The sequence below is a fragment of the Phoenix dactylifera genome, unplaced genomic scaffold (assembly GCF_009389715.1).
Source record: "Phoenix dactylifera cultivar Barhee BC4 unplaced genomic scaffold, palm_55x_up_171113_PBpolish2nd_filt_p 001243F, whole genome shotgun sequence".
In the NCBI taxonomy this organism is placed as follows: Eukaryota; Viridiplantae; Streptophyta; class Magnoliopsida; order Arecales; family Arecaceae; genus Phoenix; species Phoenix dactylifera.
This window is the reverse complement of record NW_024068578.1, coordinates 52,241-71,029: the sequence shown is the minus strand read 5'-3', so window position 1 is coordinate 71,029 and position 18,789 is coordinate 52,241. Positions and strand designations below refer to the sequence as shown.

Here is an 18,789-nt window from a genome sequence, read left to right as displayed (position 1 = left end):
AATAAAATCCCTTCAATTATTTGTCTCCCAGATCTTAAATCATACCATCATTTTTTTGCACGAATCCCAAAGCTCCATCCACATCTATTCACATCTCAGCGTCACAAGCTCTCCCATTTCCTCTGCTGTTGAACCAACATTCCAAAGCTGCCCCGAATCACGTCTCCAACTAAGTCCAAGCTTATCCCCTGTTCCCATGCACTCCCAGCCAAATCCAAACTTCCTCGTCCACGGATCCCTCCACGTCTACGAACAAAATCCATCCCAAGCTCATCTCTTTTCAGCCGAGTTCTCATTATCCCACGACCGCATTAGATCCATCCTTATCCAAGCAACCGTACGCGTCTTCCCCGCGTTCACTTCCCCTGCTTCACGTCCGCAGCATCCACAAGTGATTGTCTCAACGTCTCAGAGTCTTCCCGCAACCAATGCTCCACATCACAGCCGTAACTTCCTTCCAAGCCAAATCCAGAGCCCGTCCCAGCCTCCCTCCGGATCATGTTCGTTACCAAACTTCATCCCAACTCCCCTTCTTCATCCAAACTCCCAGCCTAGATCCCCTCCACGGATAAGCTCTCAACAACGTCACCAGATCATCATCTCCCGTGTCCCACAACAAAACCAAGCAATCAGCCGAATCCAAACCTCCACGTCCTTCCCAGCTCCCCTCCTTCACTCCATTCTCTTCCCAGCATCTGTATCTCCACGTCACCACGGAATGGATCAACATCCCAAGTGCATCCCGAGCTCCACGGAATCCCCTGTTTCGGAACCACTCCCAGCCGGCATGCCAGATTGACTCAAACCAATCCAAGCATCCCACGTTCGGCCATCCGTGGATCACGTCCCAGCTCCCTTGTTCCTAGCCGAAGAATTCTTCCAAAGATCTTCCTCCCAGCCGAGATCCGATCCTCTCAACATTTTGAAATCCTCCCACGTTCGCCCATTCGCATGAGATCCTCCCAACGTCCACGGTCTTCCATTGCTTCGGAACAAAGCCGGGATCTTCTCAACCATCTCCTCTTCATCACGAATCAAGGCCTCAGCTCCCAGCTCAACCTCAAATCCAGGCGTCCGTCCTCTACGATCAACGTCCACGTCTCTGCTTCTTCTAGATCAGCTTCCCTGCTTCCGCAACTGCTCAACGCATTCACAACTTCTTCCGCGTCGTCCACGCAAGCCAGCAAGCAAGAGCTTCTCCAAGGATCCAGGATCAGATCTACAACGTTTTTGGGATCACCTCACGAATCCAGCAAATCCAGCAGCCCCCATCCGCAGAACGAATCAGCATTCCCAGCCGCGTCCAAGATCTTCTACCACGTTGAAGAAGCTTGGTTTCTTCCTCTCATCGATTGCTCCCACGTCAACTGGATACGCTTCAAATCCCAGCATCTAGTTGTTCCCAGCCATCCGCTTTTCCTCTCGTTTGTTCGATTTCAAAGCTTCACGGATCAATCTCTGAGGAACAGAACATCCAACCGGCATCCAAATATCCGCGCGATCAGCTCTTATCTCGAAGATATTCTGAGTCCTTATCTTTCCAATCGCACGTGAAGCAAAACAGAGGAGAGAGGGGGAGATGGCAGCCTATAAAAGGGGTCAGGCGTGAGCAGAGAAGGCATTCTTCCCACCCATTCTTCTCTTCCATTTATTCCTCCCCTACCGGGGGGGGGGGGCATTCCCTCTTCCCCCACCGGGGGTTGCTCCCATCATCTCTCGGAGGCCACATCCCACGGGAAGAAGAAGAGGAAACAGGGGAGGGAGTGAGCCACGGGAACATGAGAGAATAAAAAAATAAGAGGAGAGAGAAGAGTTTTGTTATTTTGGAAATATTTCAAAGAAAGAAATCATGAGGGAAGAGATGGGAGCCTGCTGCTGTGCTGCTGCTGCCGTCTCCAACTCCATGCAGGGCTGATCTCTTCTCCAGGGCCGGATGTAGCCCTAACAAAGGGCCAAGGGTTTTTATATTTTTAATATCTATTCTTGGAGTTGTATAAACCTTATTCTGCTTCTAATGAATATTTTATTTTATCTCATATTTAATTTCTGTGATTTTAAATATGAAGTTTATACAACTGCTCTTCATGATCATTGAAGTAAAAATAAGATAGTTCATGCTTAAGGAAGATGCGATGTGCTACCACCTTAGATTAGGGTAGACATTTCATGCTAAACTAAAGATGGATTATGCCTAAATTACTTCTGTGAAATTTTATTCGAATGCTTATTAGGCTTGTAGCCAATTTGCATGTTAATCCAAGAATAAATTAAAATATAAATAACCCTTGTTCCGATGTTAGTGGTGAATTCCTTGCCCTAGGTTCTCCCAAATTGATATCATTTTAATTGCATTTTTTTATTCAATTGCTTAGTTTAATAGTCTTCACAAATTCATCATTTTAAATATTTTTATTTTTAAGAAAAATAACTATACCCCAATCCCTGTGGATCGATACCTGTAATCACTATCCTACTAGATACGTGCTATTGCGTGGTCTTTAAAGTTGACTATCAATTTTTGGCGCCGTTGCCGGGGATTGTTAGCATAGTTGTTTTTCTTTTCATAAAAAAAAAACTTTCAAAAAAAAAACTTTCAAAAAATATATATATCTAAAATAAAATAAAAATATTTTCTATTTTTTTTGTTACTTTCCTTATCTCCTTCTTCTCTCTTACTAATTTTTGATTTTGGTATTATTTAATCAGGAATCGAAGAAGACATCTGGGACGATCAAAAAGGAAATTGCTGGAAAAGGAATGCTGTAGAGGTTTGCCTAAAAAAAAATTAAAAAAAATTGCTGGGGAAATTCCCTTTGGTAACCTCTAAACCTTTCTTATTTAAATTGATTCCCAGTTTGCCTGAAATTTTGTGGTGATTGTTTGATTTTAATTTCAGCGAAAGTGTGAATGCATGCTTGATACACATACACCAATTAATCCGCACATAGTAAGGGCAATCACCCCAACAAGATAAGAACTGGATTTCATCACCAAATTCTTGCCCAAATTAAGTGAATCAATTCTCACATAGTTACCACTCTAATTAAAATCAATTAGACGTTGGCCTCTAGGGACATTCGAGCTCAATAGGATGAAAATCACCGAAAGTTGCACCAATTTCGCTTTGTGGCTCAGTTGATGTCTAGGCAAGCTTTGTCCCTTTAAGGGAGACAGTTCATCTGTTCGAGGCAAGTGGTTTTTAAGTGGGACCTTTGCAACGCATCGTGACCCCCCACTTACCTGGGAGCTTACCTGGTCAACTTAGTTCATTAGACCGGATTGGAGGCTTAGGTGCCCTCTTCAAACCAGTTAGGAGCTGTCTAGTGATTTTAGGATAAATATAAGGAATTGATGTGTTTTTCTTTTAATGCATGCTTGGCCCATTTTGACTTTGATATCGACAAGACCATAGGGGCAGTCAACTCCGTGCTCGACAATCAGTCTCCCACAAATTTTATTCTTTGGAAAACTCGGCATGAACCCGGCATGATATAATTAAGGATGCACTGCGTCTGGCTGAAGACGTTAAACTTAGCGCTTGTTGGGAGGCAACCCAATTCTCGTTGGTTATTTTTGCATATTTTCTTGTCGCATTTTTTTATTTTCTTAACAGGATCCCTCATATTACTGATGCAACTACGGTAAAATGCTTCTATCCTCCATATGCATCATATTTTCGTCCAAAATAAAAAAATATATAAAACAATAAAAATAATAATATAATATTCAAAAAAAATTCATCAAAAAAAAAAACATTGAGGACAATGTCTGATCTAGGTTGGGGGGTATAGGATTCGAATTTTTGAAGATTTTTGAAGAAATTTTTCGCATTTTCACATTTTTAAGTGAATTTCAAAAAAAAAAAAAACAAACACTAATTTCTAGGCTTTAATGCTGACATGATAAACACACAAAGTATATAAAATCTAAAAAGCCCAATGACTAGTCAGCAGTAAGTCAATTTGAGTTCTTTTTAAAAGTTCTTTTAGCGAGTTGTAAGATAATTTTTACTTTGGAATTTCACAACACACATGGCCTGCACTTCTAAGGGTTAGGTTCAACATTATGTTGTTAAAGTCTGGTAGCAACCTTGAGTCCTGATGAATCATACCTATCTAATTCACTATTAAAAAAAAAAGAAAAAAAAAAGAGAAGTGAATTTAGTCAGGTACATCGAAAAGGGCTACCTATCGTCAAAGGTCAGCGGGCTTGTAATGAGGAATCCGAGCATAGGTCCATAGGGGAGTCTTGATGCCCAACACCTTACGCCATCTGGTGTGGGAGTGTTGACTGAATGCTTGCTACACGGAGGAATCATTACAAGAGTAACAGTGCGTAATTTATAAATCTAAAAAAAAAGAGAAGAAAAAGAAAAAAAAATTATAATATTGATCTCGAAAAACACGATAGTGTGAAAGCCGTCGTTGTAAAAATTCGAGTAAACTGGAATATTACAGATAAAGCCCATGAGGTATTAAAGTAAACATCCACAACTCTCGAAATCCTGCAAGGTAGGATGATTTTGAATCAGTGATTAGGTCTTATCTGACCAATTCTTGGAAACTACTAGCTTTAGCAGTATTTCGGAGGATCTAAAGCTTTAGCTTGTGTATGGTCCAGATATCACCGAGCACCCAAGTATAAAGAAGTCTTACAACTCTCTAACGGAAGCTTAATAATCTCAACTTAAGTTGCATACTGACTTGGGATTCGGGCTGACTTAGTAATTAAAACTTTGTGTGCTTTTGAAATTCTTGGCACTTATGCATTTGAAGTTAGATTTTATAAAACAATAAACTCTTTAGAGACAACAGTTTGTGGGTATCTGAGCCGGAAACCCTCACGAGACAAAACTCGTCCACTAGGGCCACCTAGGGGTTTAAAGCCTTATTGCATACGGTAAATGCAATCGCGATTCCTGCGAAAGTGAGTTAGTTTTATTTTGCTCGAGGACTAGCAAAATGTAGGTTTGGGGGTGTGATAAGTGCTAAATAATGTATAAATTAATCTATTTTTCATGGCACTTATGATTATTTTTATACATATATTTTTAGATTTAAACATAAGAAAATGTTTTCCCCTTCATTACGGCATTATTAAAAATAATTCGAGTTTGCTTAATTTTATTGATTGAGTCTAATGTATGCAGGTTGAGTCAAGTTCATTAGGGATTATTTCTGGATCTAAACCACATGCACCCCGCAAATCAAGACCCTCTGATTCAGTCACCTAACTCTTTTTCCACATGATCCAATTCCCCTATTTTAATCTCAAAAACAATAAAATCCCTTCAATTATTTGTCTCCCAGATCTTAAAGCATACCATCATTTTTTTGCACGAATCCGAAAGCTCCATCCACATCTATTCACATCTCAGCGTCACAAGCTCTCCCATTTCCTCTGCTGTTGAACCAACATTCCAAAGCTGCCCCGAATCACGTCTCCAACTAAGTCCAAGCTTATCCCCTGTTCCCATGCACTCCCAGCCAAATCCAAACTTCCTCGTCCACGGATCCCTCCACGTCTACGAACAAAATCCATCCCAAGCTCATCTCTTTTCAGCCGAGTTCTCATTATCCCACGACCGCGTTAGATCCATCCTTATCCAAGCAACCGTACGCGTCTTCCCCGCGTTCACTTCCCCTGCTTCACGTCCGCAGCATCCACAAGTGATTGTCTCAACGTCTCAGAGTCTTCCCGCAACCAATGCTCCACATCACAGCCGTAACTTCCTTCCAAGCCAAATCCAGAGCCCGTCCCAGCCTCCCTCCGGATCATGTTCGTTACCAAACTTCATCCCAACTCCCCTTCTTCATCCAAACTCCCAGCCTAGATCCCCTCCACAGATAAGCTCTCAACAACGTCACCAGATCATCATCTCCCGTGTCCCACAACAAAACCAAGCAATCAGCCGAATCCAAACCTCCACGTCCTTCCCAGCTCCCCTCCTTCACTCCATTCTCTTCCCAGCATCTGTATCTCCACGTCACCACGGAATGGATCAACATCCCAAGTGCATCCCGAGCTCCACGGAATCCCCTGTTTCGGAACCACTCCCAGCCGGCATGCCAGATTGACTCAAACCAATCCAAGCATCCCACGTTCGGCCATCCGTGGATCACGTCCCAGCTCCCTTGTTCCTAGCCGAAGAATTCTTCCAAAGATCTTCCTCCCAGCCGAGATCCGATCCTCTCAACATTTTGAAATCCTCCCACGTTCGCCCATTCGCATGAGATCCTCCCAACGTCCACGGTCTTCCATTGCTTCGGAACAAAGCCGGGATCTTCTCAACCATCTCCTCTTCATCACGAATCAAGGCCTCAGCTCCCAGCTCAACCTCAAATCCAGGCGTCCGTCCTCTACGATCAACGTCCACGTCTCTGCTTCTTCTAGATCAGCTTCCCTGCTTCCGCAACTGCTCAACGCATTCACAACTTCTTCCGCGTCGTCCACGCAAGCCAGCAAGCAAGAGCTTCTCCAAGGATCCAGGATCAGATCTACAACGTTTTTGGGATCACCTCACGAATCCAGCAAATCCAGCAGCCCCCATCCGCAGAACGAATCAGCATTCCCAGCCGCGTCCAAGATCTTCTACCACGTTGAAGAAGCTTGGTTTCTTCCTCTCATCGATTGCTCCCACGTCAACTGGATACGCTTCAAATCCCAGCATCTAGTTGTTCCCAGCCATCCGCTTTTCCTCTCGTTTGTTCGATTTCAAAGCTTCACGGATCAATCTCTGAGGAACAGAACATCCAACCGGCATCCAAATATCCGCGCGATCAGCTCTTATCTCGAAGATATTCTGAGTCCTTATCTTTCCAATCGCACGTGAAGCAAAACAGAGGAGAGAGGGGGAGATGGCAGCCTATAAAAGGGGTCAGGCGTGAGCAGAGAAGGCATTCTTCCCACCCATTCTTCTCTTCCATTTATTCCTCCCCCACCGGGGGGGGGGCATTCCCTCTTCCCCCACCGGGGGTTGCTCCCATCATCTCTCGGAGGCCACATCCCACGGGAAGAAGAAGAGGAAACAGGGGAGGGAGTGAGCCACGGGAACATGAGAGAATAAAAAAATAAGAGGAGAGAGAAGAGTTTTGTTATTTTGGAAATATTTCAAAGAAAGAAATCATGAGGGAAGAGATGGGAGCCTGCTGCTGTGCTGCTGCTGCCGTCTCCAACTCCATGCAGGGCTGATCTCTTCTCCAGGGCCGGATGTAGCCCTAACAAAGGGCCAAGGGTTTTTATATTTTTAATATCTATTCTTGGAGTTGTATAAACCTTATTCTGCTTCTAATGAATATTTTATTTTATCTCATATTTAATTTCTGTGATTTTAAATATGAAGTTTATACAACTGCTCTTCATGATCATTGAAGTAAAAATAAGATAGTTCATGCTTAAGGAAGATGCGATGTGCTACCACCTTAGATTAGGGTAGACATTTCATGCTAAACTAAAGATGGATTATGCCTAAATTACTTCTGTGAAATTTTATTCGAATGCTTATTAGGCTTGTAGCCAATTTGCATGTTAATCCAAGAATAAATTAAAATATAAATAACCCTTGTTCCGATGTTAGTGGTGAATTCCTTGCCCTAGGTTCTCCCAAATTGATATCATTTTAATTGCATTTTTTTATTCAATTGCTTAGTTTAATAGTCTTCACAAATTCATCATTTTAAATATTTTTATTTTTAAGAAAAATAACTATACCCCAATCCCTGTGGATCGATACCCGTAATCACTATCCTACTAGATACGTGCTATTGCGTGGTCTTTAAAGTTGACTATCAATTATCGGCTGAATCCCTCGCTATCCTAGAGGAGTTCCAAGAATTTTTTCCTGAAGATCTCCCGGATCATTTACCCCCTTTGCGTGATATCCAGCACGCCATTGATCTAGTTCTGGGAGCTACTCTTCCTAACTTGCCCCATTATCGGATGAACCCTTCTGATCATGCAGAGCTCCTAAGAAAATTAGCGAGCTCCTACAAAAGGGATTTATTCGGAAGAGTCTAAGTCCTTGTGCCGTACCTGTCCTTCTTACTCCTAAAAAAGATGGAACTTAGAGAATATGTGTAGACAGTCGGGCTATTAATAGAATCACGGTCAAGTACCGTTTTTCTATTCTCCGGCTCGACGATATGTTGGATATGATGGCCGGTGCCACGATTTTCTCCAAGATTGACTTAAAAAGTGGCTACCATCAAATCCGGATTCGTCCAGAAGATGAATGGAAGACAGCCTTTAAGACAAAAGATGGCCTCTATGAATGGCTGGTAATGCCTTTTGGCCTCTCAAACGCTCCTAGTACATTTATGCGAGTGATGACTCAAGTACTACGGCCTTTCATGGGCAAATTTTTAGTCGTGTACTTTGACGATATCCTTATTTATAGCCAATCTAAGGAGCAACATTTACGCCATTTAAGGCAAGTTTGTACGACTTTACGCAACGAGAGATTCTATGCTAACCTTAAGAAGTGTTCATTTTTCACTCCTCACGTAAACTTCTTAGGGTATATAGTCTCCTCTGAGGGTTTATCTGCTGACCCTGCGAAAATCACTGCAATTGTTGAATGGCCTGAACCTAAGAATATTACTGACATCCGTAGCTTTCACGGCCTGGTCACATTTTACCATCGTTTTATAAAGGGGTTCAGTACACTTATGTCACCTATCATTGATTGCCTTAAACGAGGTGACTTTCAGTGGACACGCGCAGCTGCTAAAGCATTTAGTGACATCAAGAAAAGAATGATGGAAGCGCCAGTTATGTGACTCCCTGATTTTAGCAAAGTTTTTGAGGTGGAATGTGATGCATCTGGATTAGGTATAGGTGGTGTGCTTAGTCAAGAACGTCATCCTATAGCCTATTTTAGTGAAAAGCTGAATGAGGCTAGATAAAGATATTCCACCTATGACAAAGAATTTTATGCAATAGTCCAGGCCCTATGGTATTGGCGACATTACCTCCTTCCAAATGAATTTGTTCTCTATTCTGACCATGAGGCACTTCATTTTCTTACTTCCCAAAAAAAACTTAATCATCGCCATGCCAAGTGGGTTCAATTCCTCCAGGATTACACTTTTGTTCTCAAGCATATGTCCGGTGCTGCGAACAAAGCTGCTGATGCGCTAAGTCGACGAGTAACTCTGTTGTCCGCCATGTCTTTTTCCATCACCGGTTTTGACAGACTTAAGCTCGATTACTTGTCTTGCCCAGATTTTGGCCACCTCTATAATGCCCTTGCTGATGGACAAGGACCTTTGATTGATGGTGTTTATCTTCAAGACGGGTACTTGTTCAAAGCTTCCAAGCTCTATATTCCGCAAACTTCCGTACGCAATTTCTTGATATGGGAAGTGTATGCCGGCGGTCTCGCTGGACATTTTGGACGTGATAAGACCATAGAAGAAGTTGAACGTCAATTTTTTTGGCCAAGTTTGAAACGAGATGTTGCTAAAATTGTGGGACAGTGTCGTACGTGTCAACTAGCTAAGCACAAAAAACAAAATACTGGCCTCTACACTCCGTTACCTGTCCCAGATCGCCCTTGGCTTGACCTTAGTATTAACTTTGTGCTCGGCCTTCCTCGCACTTTTCGAAAATATGATTCCATTTTTGTGGTTGTGGATCGTTTTTCTAAAATGACCCACTTCCTACCTTGTTCCAAAACTTCTGATGCCTCTCGAGTAGCCAAGATTTTTTTTGATGAGATTGTTAAGTTATACGGTTTACCAAAAACCATTGTCTCCGATAGGGATGTCCGCTTCATGAGCTATTTTAGGAAAACCTTGTGGCATATGGTTGGCACCAAACTTAAATTTTCTACCGCTTATCATCCTCAAACCGATGGCCAAACCGAAGTCGTCAACCGAAGTCTAGGTAACCTTCTGCGAAGTCTAGTAGGGGATCACAATCGTAACTGGGATTCTATTCTGCCTGTCGCCCAATTTGCATATAATTCGTCGGTCAATAGATCTATCGAGATGAGTCCATTTGAAGTGGTCCATGGTTATAAAGCTCGCAAACCTGTAGATCTCCTACCTATGTCCCCCCAGATTCGCATTTCTGAGTCTGCACATGCATTTGTACAACACATTCATAATCTGCATCAGAAAATTAGCAAGCGCATTCATATGAGTAATGCTCAATATAAGCTATAGGCTGATTCTCATAGGCGAGATAAACAATTGCAAACTGGGGATTATGTTATGATACGTATTCGGCCTGAGCGGTTTCCATCTGGAACCGTCAAGAAACTGCAGGCTCGTAGTGCTGGGCCCTTTCGGATATTGCAACGAGTGGGCACTAATGCTTACGTTCTTGATCTACCCTCTGATTTTGGTATTAGCCCCACTTTTAATATTGAGGATTTGGTTGCTTACAAGGGCCCCCTTTCTCCTACTGATCCTTTCACTCATCCATCACTTGAGCTTGATGATACTCTTATTCTTGATTCCATACCATCTCCGACCCATCTAGCTTTACCACCAGCACAAAAAGAACATATTGATGCCATTTTAGATGAGCAGACTGTTTCTACCAGTGATGGGGTGTTCAGCGTTTCCTAGTTCGCTGACGAGGACGCTCGGAGTCTGATGCTACATGGATTACACGTGCGGAGTTACAGTGCATTGACCCAGATCTCTTGGAGTACTACTAGAGTCATTCGTCGGGATCGACTTCTTCTTACCCGGGGGGAGTTGGTGCGGGCACGAGCACTGGACTAATTATTTTGCGGGATCATGGTTGTCGCAGGAGGACGGTCCAGCCACTTTCGTTGTGGCTGGATTGATTGATGTTATTTTTATTATTTATTTATTTTATATGGGTAGGATTAATTTGCATATTGTCTTTTGAGGACCTCTTTCGAATTGTTTTCTTCGTTGGGACTTATTTGTTATTTTGTGGCCCTATATATATATAGGGCATGCATTTGTTTATTTTTTCAATGAATTAATGAAAGAAAATTAGCCTTCTTCTTCTTCCTCCTTCTCTCCTCTTTTCTTCTTCTTCCCCTCTTCTTCTCCTCTTTCACGCTGCCTTCCACCCCTTACATCCGTCCTGCATCAAGTGGGCACCTAAGATAGTTTTCTACCAAAATAGAAAGATCTCTGTGATCATTTTGCCCTTTTAACATCTTCTTAAAAATGGTAGCTTTTGCCAAGGATGCTAGGGTTTGGCCAAATTAGCATCTTAACAGAACTGCTTGATATAAAAAGAGAAATTTCTTTCAGAGCTATTCCTATTTTGTATAAGCACGTTGTTCTTTTTATGAAATGGAAGACTGTTTAAGAAAAGCATCACCATTTATTCTCATATGCAGTTGTGATTGGTTTGTCAATTGCCTCAACATTTTCCTTGAGATAGAAAACCCATCCCTTCCCTTGCAACTTACTTCCTACACCTGCCTAGATTTGTTTTAGCTGATTTGAATTGAAATTGAATGGAATTCTAGGAGGTAATTAAAGAGATGCAGGTAACATAAACAAATTCACCAAACCAGAAAACTAGAATATATTTTTTGTTTTTTTATTTGTTTTCTACCTTGTGCTCATTTTCTCAAAACATGCTTTTATATGGCTAAGAAAGAAACATATTTTAGAAATGCGTGACAAGTAGTGAAATGGGCAGGTTGGCAAATCAGTGGATTGCAGGAGGTGCATTAGAAAAGGCCATTTGCTCTCTACGCTCACCATTACGATTTACCATTATGATGCTCAATGTGCAGCATATTCCATGGGCGGTGGAGTTTGTAGTCCATTGAATTTGTCCACAATTAGATGGGCTCTCTCCGTACTTGCCAATCTGCAATTCCACAATGATAATTTCAGAAGGGGGAGGCATGTTGAGGAAAATAAACTCTTCAATTTTGTAAAATTAACATTTCACCAGCTATCTCTTCTCTGAAAGCCAAACAAGATCATGCAAAAGAAGGTAATGCATATATCCCCCAGCATGACATGTTCGGTCTCATGAGGCATCCGGGGTATATCTTTCTCACGAAGGAAGGTGAGCACAAGTCCACTGTTGGACCACACACCATATGGATCTCAAACCGCTTCAAACTCTCTCATTCATTCGTCTGCACCGATGAATGATCCAATAGTGGGCTCGCGCAAAGGAGGAGATAAAAGATAAAGAAGCAGTCTATTGCAGCACTAGAATGCAAAGACTACTGGTGCAACCCACGAGCGGCAAAGGAGCAGTCTATTGCAGCAATAGGATTCTCATAATTTATAAATATAACTAAAGAATAAAATAAGGGATATTTCCTAAAAATACTAACATTAGAGTTTTAATTTACCCCTACAACAATAAACCAAATTAGGCCATGATTAGAGTGCTAATAGTGTTTCCAAAATCAATAAAGTAGCACTGTTATGAAACCCAGATCATATCTGATACACATCGGTCCGATCAGCTCAAACTCCAATTTGTAATTCATGTACATCAATGTATGCTAGGTGGTATATATTTTGAACAGAAAGAATAAAAACAGCAGAGGAGTATAGAGCCACATGGCAATATCTGTTTGACATGTTGTTCATTAGTTTTTCATGTCACAAGAGATTAATTAGAATGAAGCATATAATAGAATCGATGACGCAAAACGGGGGTGGGTGATGCTGAGTTTTTGGTGGATGATCGCTGAAATTGGTTGGACCCAAAGCTAATTTGGGTCAGGATGTGGGAGGAAGGGATTGGGCTTATGGTTTAGATCTGAAACTTGAAGGACTTTGTGATGATTGGGTGTTTAAGGGATTAGAGCTATGGCATGATGAAGGTTGGCGGGTGGAACAAGGAACAATGAAAGGTGCTGCGGTTTTGATGGTAACAAGATAACTATAGGCTGAATAGAAGAGTCTCACCTCTATTCTAAACTCAAGAATTTTTCGGCATATCACTGAGGAAGAAAGGAATCTTTGGAGTCTCACAAAAGTAGGAAAAAGAAGCGTCTCGCCTCTAGATCACAAGAGCAATTGAAAACTAAAATTAATTCTCCTTTATTCTTCAACATCCACCTTTAAAATAGATGGGGCGTTGGAACAAAATAGGGATCGCATTACATGATTCAAACTTAGATTTAGGTTAATAACTAAATTCAAATACTAGAGACTAATAGGACCCCTAACCAAAGTAGGATTTGACAAAGTCAAAACACTCCACACGTTAAGGAAAATCTTCTAGGATCTTCACGCCTAAAGGCGCCATCTGATTTTCTTCCTTCACGGTTGACTTGTTCATGCGTTGAGGGTTATTTCTCCCCTTCACGTGATGTGAGTCCTTCTCCAAGTAGAACTCGTCAAAGGGACGCCAATTCATGGAGATAAGGATCCCTAAAAATCAGCAAGGATAGATCATCACACATGAAGATTTTCTAGTGAAAGGAGGACCCTTCCTTGGGGCATGAATCTCTCTTCCACGCCTCCTAATCTTCAGCCAACTGATTGCCACAAGGCACTCAATGACAAGGACTCAATCCCAACTATCATAATTCAGCAATTATAAACCAATTTAAGGACCCAATGCAAACAAGCTCGCCAACAAAACGTAAATAAACTCAAACTACATGTCCATACTAAACTAAAATGGACTCAATCATCAAATACAAATTAGCAAATTACAAACTCAAAACAAGAACTCAAACAAACCCAAAATGAAAGAACACAATATGACCTAATAAACCAAAATAAAAAATAGACTCAATCCAATATAATTAAATGCTGGAAATCATGAACTCAATGTGTTTTTGGGCACTTCCAAGTAAAGATTCAAACTCGACGTACGTCCATCATGACTCGGGCTCATGCTCCTGCATCAATCAAAAGCTAAGTCAAATTATTATTCCTTCTCAAGGCAAAACAATAATGATGATGAAGGTGAGCTGATTCCACATATAATAACATATATTCCAGGATTGATAAATGTCTTCACAATTTAAACCATGAAGGCAGGATGTTCAATCTCTAAAAACAAAAAGACAACCGATAGTAAATTTTACGAACCTCTAACATGCTATGATATGTTGCCATGAGTCGTTCATAAATCTGTCCGTCGTCCATCCCATCAGACAACCTCATCACCAAACCCCTTCGATTAGTGGGTGAATACGCAACACATCCTAGATCGCTTGTACGAGGCAAGTTGTAGACTTCTTCCAATCTACCACTATTTAAGTGATATGAGAAGATGTTGCCATCTATTCGAAGGAAAATAGCATCCACATCTGGATGAAATTCTGTGACATAAACATAGGGTGTTTCAGGGATCCCATGTTTCTGTAACATGGCTCTGACGTTAATACAATGCTTGAAGATCCAATCGACATGACAGTAGTCCTTAAGCATCCACACATTTATCTCACCCTTGCTTCGCAGCATATAATGCAAATAACCCCCTGAGACGGTAGTCACGGTACACGTAATCGGATTCAGGCAGCTCGACTCTGTGGCAAACCTTTCCCTCTGGATCAATTCCCAAGACTTGGTTTAGACCGTATGTAACATAGAAAATCCCATTGGTGAAAGTAGCCTGTGGGCTGCGATACTCTTTGAAATTAGAGACTTCGCTGTCGACCCACTGGTTTGTCCTAGTCGAGAAGATCCTAAGCCTAGCGATCCTGTCGAAGCCGAGGACATGGTAGTGGTGGGAGACGCGAGGTTCGAAGCCCAAAGCAAGGTACCTGGTGATCTCTCCTCCAGGGAGGACAGTCCACTCTTTAGTGGCGGGATTGCAGACGTAGAGGGATGTAGTTATGCGGCAGATTTTTCGGACCCACCACCACGAGCGGCAGAGGAGCAGCCCATTGGAGGAGCTGATCACCTCCATATTCCATATCACCTCCATATTCCATAACTTGCGCAAGAAACTGAGAGAGGTGTTGATGGCAAGATCGTCATCGTTGTTTGAGAGGCTAATATATTGGATACGCCTCCGGTGCCCGAAAGCGGTCATGTCTCCATAAGGGACATCGACGAAGAGGCCAGATGCAGCACGAGGGAAGTTATTCTGATAGTAGGGATCAGATGAAAGGGCGAGCCAGGACTTGGAGACGCATTGAAACCGGAAAAAGGACTTGGTCGGCAGACGAGAAAGGATCTCCACCATGAGATCGTCTGTCAGTTTGGCAACACAGCGAACCATCTTCTTGTGGCGGAGAGATTAGACTTCTTCCTTCCTATCCTCCTATTAGGTTCGTATCAAAAATACTATTAAACATAGCCCAACAAACCCAAATACGGCTAAACAGACTCAAAGTTGGCCCGCAATGGGGGGGGGGACCGGTGGCACCGGCTACGGCTGCGGTGGCCGGCCCTCTCTTCCTCCCATGGAGAAGAGAGAGCTCAGGAGAAGAAGAGCCCACGGCGAGGACCAGCGGCGCCGGCGACGCTTGCTGCCGCACACAGGTAAATCCCCCCTTCCCTCTCTTCTTTTTCTTCTTTTCTTTCTTTCTTTCTTCCTCTCTCTCTCTCTCTGTTATCCCGAGTAAATTGGGAGGATAGAAGGCAGGGAAGAAGAAAGATGAGGTGGTCGGGAGCTTACCTAGCTTTAGGGAGGAGCTACGAGCATCTTCTTCGGCGACACCGATGGGGTGCCGAGATCTGGCAGCTTCTGGGTCTAAGAGGGAGCGTTCAAGAAGGAAGGAAGACGTAGGGGCTTCTACAAATAGTGAGGTTTTGAGGGCTTATTATAATTCATTGAATTGATATTTTAGATCTCAATTACAATAATTGATTTGCTAGCACAAAATTGGTAATCAATTATTCTAATAAGGTAATAAATCTCATAATTCATTGAATTGACATTTTAGTTCTCAATTAAAATAATTGATTTATTAGCACAAAATTAGTAATCAATTATTCTAATAAGATAATAAATCTTATAATTCGTTGAATTGACATTTTAGATCTCAATTACAATATTTGATCTACTAGCACAAAATTAGTAATCAATTATTACTAATTCGAAAAATTCAAACGAAAAAATTGAAAATTGGTTAATTCATAACAACAAATTTAAATTTGCACTTAGGCTTTTCTAAAAATTGAATTTGTGTGATTTCTAGTAATTATATCCACTAACTAATAGTGTCAAAGAAAAGCTTGTGAAAAAGGCATACATGCCTAAGAAAGGCTGGTACTTAAGTGAGCCTAGTGCTCCACCACCGATTTGGAGCTGATCTGGCTATTATTTTTTGGATATATCAACTAGACATTCAAAATTCAATATTAATTTTAGTGCAATATTTTGACGTGGACTTTTGCCTTCATTCAGGTTTCTATCCCTTCTCTATAACTTTGAACCTATGGCCTCAAACACTAGTGACCACCTTAGTGCCAAACCTGAAAAATTTGATAGCCATAACTTTAGAAGATGGCAGAACCAAATGTGGTTGTAGCTCACCACATTAGGGTTAATCTCAGCCATAGGTGAGAGCACCACTGAAGTTGATAACGGGTCCAACCTAACTACTTTACGATATGCTACTCGCCAAAACTCAAACCGAAATTCATCCTCCTCCCACACCGAACTTCCGCCTCCACCAGCACACCCCCTAGGACACTTGATGAAATAGACTATCATTACATCCATAGAATCCTAGGTGCCCTTTCTAAGAGGCTGTATGACATTTATTACACAGCCAAGAGTGCCAAAGAACTTTGGAATACCCTAGAAAGCAAATATGGTCTCGATGATGCTGTGGTGAAGAGGTTCAAGGCCTCCGACTTCAATAACTTTAGGATGGTGGACTCAAAGCCTATGAATGACCAAATCCATGATTTTGAACTCCTGATCCACCAGCTTAGTGCTAATGGAACCAATTTGGATGAATCATTCCAAGTAGCCTGTCTGATAGATAAACTACCTAATTCCTGATCTGATTTTGCTAAGATTTTGAGCCATACCCAAGGAGGTCTCACCCTAACCCAAGTTTTAAACTCCATTAGAATAGGAACATAGCATAGGCTCAGGAGTAAAACATCTACTGGACACAAGAATAATACTTATAATATAGAGGCTCTACTTGACACAAGAATAATATTTATAATACTTTTAAATCTGTTAATAGGGATTCAGATTGATTAGGGTTGATCTATAGTAATATTTGTGATTCGGATAGAACTTCTAAGGGAGGTAATAGATATTTTGTGACCTATATAGATGATCAATCCAAGTTCTGTTATATCTACCTAATTAAAACTAAGGATGAGGTGCTTAGCAAATTTAAGATTTTTAAGATCGAAGCTAAGAACCAACAAGAGAAAAAAAATTAAAATTCTTAGATCGGATCGGGGAGGTGAATATACATCAAATGACATAACTCAATTTTGTGAAGATTATGGAATCATTCATGAAATGACTGCACCCTATTCTCTCCAATCAAATGGAGTAGCAGAAAGGAAGAATATGATTTTAATGGACATGGTTAACTCCATGCTTATAAGCTCAGGAGTACCAAAGAATTTGTGGAGGAAAGCTCTAATTTCAGCCTGTTATATACTCAATAGGATTCTCCCTAAAAATAATAATCTAACCCCATATGAAGTTTGGAAATATAGAAAACCTAATCTTAGCTATTTAAAAGTGTGGGGTGCTTGGGAAAAGTGAAAATACCTAATTGTAAAAGAAAGAAAATAGGACCTAAAACAGTGGATGCTATATTCATAGGATATACAGCCAATAGTAATGCCAATAGATTTCTGATGATTAATTATGAAGAAAGTGATATTGGTAACAACACTATCATAGAAGCCAGAGATGCAACATATTTTGAAGATACCTTTCCACTTAGGACTAAAGTAGATAGTGGTATAGCTAGTAGCTCTAGTAGAATAAGGACGAGAAACAGAAGTAGATCTGTAGGATTTGCAATTTTATGATTCAAATGTATTAAATGAATAGATTTATTTTGTGCTACAATAAATTTCTATTATGCTAAAATAGATTTATTTTGACGCCGAATAATATATATATATATATATATATATATATATTATTTCTTTTGAGAGTTTCTATTAACTGTAATTTTAGATTCATTATTCAGATAATATATTGCTAACAGAGTAATCATAGAGTTTCCAAATCAATAACGTAGCACTCTTTACCAAACCCAGATTACACATTGGTTTGATGAATTCCACACTCCAATTTGTAATATATGTATATATTCCAGGCAATATGTATTTTGAATGGAAACTGTAATCTCCGGGCCCACTACCAGCTGGGCCCAATATTTTAAGGCCCAGTTAGGGGGGTTGGGCCCAATTTTACTATATGGGCAGTACTGATAGGGTGGCAACCATGAAGGGGTTGCCACCTCATGCTGAGAAGGGAAGTGACAGGGCCACAGCTGGCCGGCAGAGGGAGCGCCACCTCACGCCCATGTGGCAAGGCCAGGCGCAGTGGCAGGGGAAGGGGGGCAGCTGGAAGCTCTCGGAGCCAGAGGGCAGGAGAAGATGGGACCTCACTGAGGGACCCTCAACCATGCAAACCTAGGGCCGCCACCTCACACCCTGCTGACAGCTGATTTCGGCGGGCCTGAGACAAGGGGGGCAGCTGGAAGCTCCCGGAGCCAGAGGGCAAGGGAAGATGGGACCTCACTGAGGGACCCTCAGCCATCCAAAACCTTGGGCCGCCACCTCATACCCTTCTGGCAGCCGATTCTGACGGGCCTGAGACAAGGGGGGCAGCTGGAAGCCCCGGAGCAAAGGGGGAAGGAGAGGATGGGACCTCTCAGAAGGGGGGGTCTCATCCCTTAAACAAAATTATTTAAGCCTTGGT

At 41.7% G+C, this 18,789-nt stretch overlaps 1 protein-coding gene across 1 annotated transcript; it reads right to left on the bottom strand.

Moving 5' to 3' along the window:
• Positions 1 to 14,367: 14,367 nt before the first annotated feature.
• Positions 14,368 to 15,795, bottom strand: LOC120108264 (F-box protein At5g07610-like). Its single transcript, XM_039121848.1, has one exon. It carries the CDS (start codon positions 15,148 to 15,150, stop codon positions 14,368 to 14,370), a length of 783 nt encoding a protein of 260 aa, XP_038977776.1. The 5' UTR covers positions 15,151 to 15,795.
• Between the last annotated feature and the right edge of the window lie 2,994 nt (positions 15,796 to 18,789).